The sequence below is a fragment of the Athene cunicularia genome, unplaced genomic scaffold, assembly GCF_003259725.1.
Source record: "Athene cunicularia isolate RWA unplaced genomic scaffold, athCun1 chrLGE22_part1, whole genome shotgun sequence".
Lineage (NCBI taxonomy): Eukaryota > Metazoa > Chordata > Aves > Strigiformes > Strigidae > Athene > Athene cunicularia.
The window spans coordinates 515,819-519,204 of NW_020799534.1; the positions used below are offsets into that span (position 1 = coordinate 515,819).

General features: G+C 50.4%; 1 protein-coding gene across 1 annotated transcript in view; it reads left to right on the forward strand.

Annotated features, from left to right (window-relative positions):
* The window catches only part of AQP2 (aquaporin 2), a 4,469-nt gene extending 1,365 nt beyond the window's left edge, over positions 1 to 3,104 (forward strand). The window contains exons 2-4 of the mRNA XM_026867634.1: positions 1,119 to 1,283; positions 2,106 to 2,186; positions 2,854 to 3,104. Of these exons, the coding sequence (XP_026723435.1) occupies positions 1,119 to 1,283; positions 2,106 to 2,186; positions 2,854 to 3,069 (462 nt within the window). The 3' untranslated portion in view covers positions 3,070 to 3,104. The remainder of the gene's footprint in view (positions 1 to 1,118; positions 1,284 to 2,105; positions 2,187 to 2,853) is intronic.
* The last annotated feature ends 282 nt before the right edge of the window (positions 3,105 to 3,386 follow it).

Consider the following 3,386-nt stretch of genomic DNA (forward strand, 5'->3'; position numbering starts at 1 on the left):
GCAGCAGGTTTTAGGAAGCAACACATGGGAATAAATCCCCGTTCTTGCAGCAGGGAGGCACTGCCAGGACCCAGCTTTGCTGCCAAAGAGATTGAGAGGGTTGAAAAAGTGCTTGTGGATTAATCTGAACAAGACTGTTTAGACTGATAATAGCTGAGGTTTAATAAACCCCACAAAGCAAGTAGGAGTTTTAAGAGAGGTGTTCAAGATGCTCGGCTCTGTTGTTTACAGCTTAAACCACCTAAAAGAAGGAATAAGAATTCTGATAATTTATTTTCCCCTGTGAGCTGTTCATCTTGTAGATGTTTGCACAAATTACACTTTAGAAAAATGGGGGGTGTAGGGGAGAATATTGGAGAGGAGAGAAAACAAGATCTGACTCTGGATCTCAGCCAGGAGGGAAATTGCTGCCTTCGCGGCGTCACGGAGCAAAGCGCTCTCAGCATCAGCATCTGGGAGGACACACAGTGTCTGAAGCAGGAGGGAGGCAGGGAAAGAAAGGGCAGAGATGTGCCAGAAGAGGCTGGGGGAAGCGACAGTGAAGAGAGACCAGAGGCAAACAGGACTGCCAGCTGCAGATCTGGCTGGCGGCGCTGCCGGATCCATCCAGATCTGGATGAAAAACCGCTAAGGAGTAATAAAGTGTCAGAAAGCAGAGCTGGGGGAGAGGGAGTGCAAGCAGGCACAGCTTCTGATCAAATCTGACAAATTCTTTCAGTCAAAAAAAGTGTGGGAAGGGAATATTTTTTGAATGCCAAAACCATTTCTTTTTGACATTTTCAAAATGCAATTGGTAAACTTTTCCAAAAGGTATTTTGCATTTTAAGTCTGAGGAAAAGAAAAAAATAATTCCTAGGGGGAAGAGAGGAGTGGGAAAAAAAAATACACAAAGAAATGTCAATAAAACATTTCCCTGCCAGGTCAATCAAGTGTTACCCATTGACCCACTTTTGCCTGGAAATTTTTTCCTCCTTTTCATATTGGTGCCAAAAATCTCACCTATTTCCTATGTCTATTTGGTTCCTCCTGATTTTGGTTTCCCTCTCCACTTTTGCAACCCAGTCACCAAACTTGCCTGTCCCCGAGACACATTTTCCCTTTCCTTTCCTTCCCTCCAGCTGCACAACGAGACAACGACGGGGCAGGCAGTGACCGTTGAGCTCTTCCTCACCTTCCAGCTGGTCCTCTGCATCTTTGCTTCCACTGATGAACGCCGGGAGGACAACCTGGGCTCTCCTGCCCTGTCCATCGGCCTTTCCGTTGCCGTGGGGCATCTTCTTGGGGTGGGTAGAAGAGAATAAAATAGGTAGAATGGGCTAATACTCAGCAGTTTTGAGATTGTCTTTGTGCTTATGCCCAAAGCTTGCTTGGCTGCATGATCTGGGGTGGACGGGGGATTTGTAACTCATATGGTGCCCATGGTTTTCCAGTGGATAGAGGAGAAAAATCTCATCAAAGTTATAACAGAGCCGTAGCCCGAGGCATGAAAAAACTTAACCTGCTGGGCTCTGCTGCTCCTTGAGTCCCGTAGGGAGCTCCAGGGATTGGTGGGGTCTTCTGTCCTGGAGTGAAGGCACTTGAGACCATGATAAGACTGGGAAGCGTTTGGGATGGACGCCCAGGGAAATCCCTCCTGGGTGACAAACCAAAGCAGCCCCCAACACTCCCAGCCTCTCGGTGCATGCATTGAACCAGGAATGTTTACACCACATCTTCCATTCTTAGTGCTCTGCAAGCCCGCGTGTCTGTGGGACCATTCTTCTCCCGCCCTCAGTGGCAAGGAGCAGCAATTCGCTCCAGGAATAGGCACGGAGGGACTTGTCCCCGCAGTCCTTGTCACACTGCAGGGCCACGTCAGGCAGCCCGCAGCTGAGTTGCCCCATGCTCAGGACACCTGTGCTCGCGCAGAAGATGCACAAACACAGAGAGTTCATCCCTGTTGACCCAGGTGGTGGAAGCTGCTCGCATCCCTTTCCCTGGAACAGGCGTGCTGGAGGGTGAAACATCAGCTTGGTGAATGAATCGTGCTAATAACACACCAGGATTTTTTTTTTAAATGTGCTAAAAGGGTTTGGTGCTAACAGTAAGCGTGGTGTTTCTCGCAGATCCGGTACACTGGCTGCTCCATGAATCCGGCCAGATCTTTTGCCCCTGCTGTGATCGTTGGAGACTTCAGTGACCACTGGGTGAGCAGCCGGGTCTGGGTGTTGTTTTAGTGGGATGAGCCCCCACATTACCAACATTCCTCGAAACCCACAGAGCCAGCCAGATTCCTGGCATTTCCATAGCAGCTCCCAGCTGGAGAAGAGATGTAGAGATTAGCAAAAAGAGGTGGGGCTGCTGGGTGCTTAATTGGCTTATCTAAGCAGGGTGCATTGCGACAGGAAAAGGGTGTGTGATTTATTGACCGTGATTAACAAAAGAAGCAAAACCAATGGACAGTGGAGCTCTTCTTGCCCATACTGGGGACCTTTCCTGGTTCCAGTTGGATCTAGATACACATTTTCCATCAGCTCCTTTGGGAACACTCCCAGGCATTTCCACCTGCAAAGAGCACGTTTGGAGCCAGAGCTGTGGTGGTTCAGAGTGTCCAGCCCAAGCTGATAGCCCCCTCCTCGCTACCGCCATGTGTAAATGGGTAGGAAGACACTTCTCCAGGAGAAATCATTAAGCATGCTTATGATGGGCCTGGCATTAATGAAGATCATGCAGCTCTCAACAGAGGATAGTTAGGTATATTCAGGCACAACAGGAATATAAACCCCCTGCAACATCCTTCAGAGATCCTGGTTCCTTCTCCATCCTCCAGGATGGTTTTTGCTAACTCAGTTCTTCTCTTTCCCTTTCCCTCAGGTCTTCTGGGTGGGCCCCCTGGTTGGGGCAGCAGCAGCCTCCATCATCTACAATTACATCCTCTTCCCGCAAGCCAAAACCTTCTCGGAGAGACTCGCCATCTTCAAAGGCTTCGAGCCAGAGGAGGACTGGGCAGAGCGTGAGGTCCGGCGGCGGCAGTCAGTGGAGCTTCACTCCCCACAGACCCTGCCAAGGGGGATGTCTGAGAAAGTGTAGCCAGGTCTCCCCCTGTGCTGAGAGAGGAGCTGGGGAAAGCTCTGGCATCATTTCAGACAGTGTTTGTTCAGATGAACGTTTCACCTCTCCCCTCTCTCCATTTTTGCTGGGGGACTGAAGTTGATCATCTCCTGGGGGATGCACTGTGATGGCCCAAGGCACCTTCTGTCGCCCAGCTCTCCCCGTGGCTGATGGTTTTCTGATGCGGGGGGGGGGGGGGAAATGCCACTAAATAAAACCACGGGTGTAACAACAGGAACGAGGACACTGGGATCCTACCCTGGGCCAGCTCCTTCCACGTCCCCCTTGCAGAAGCT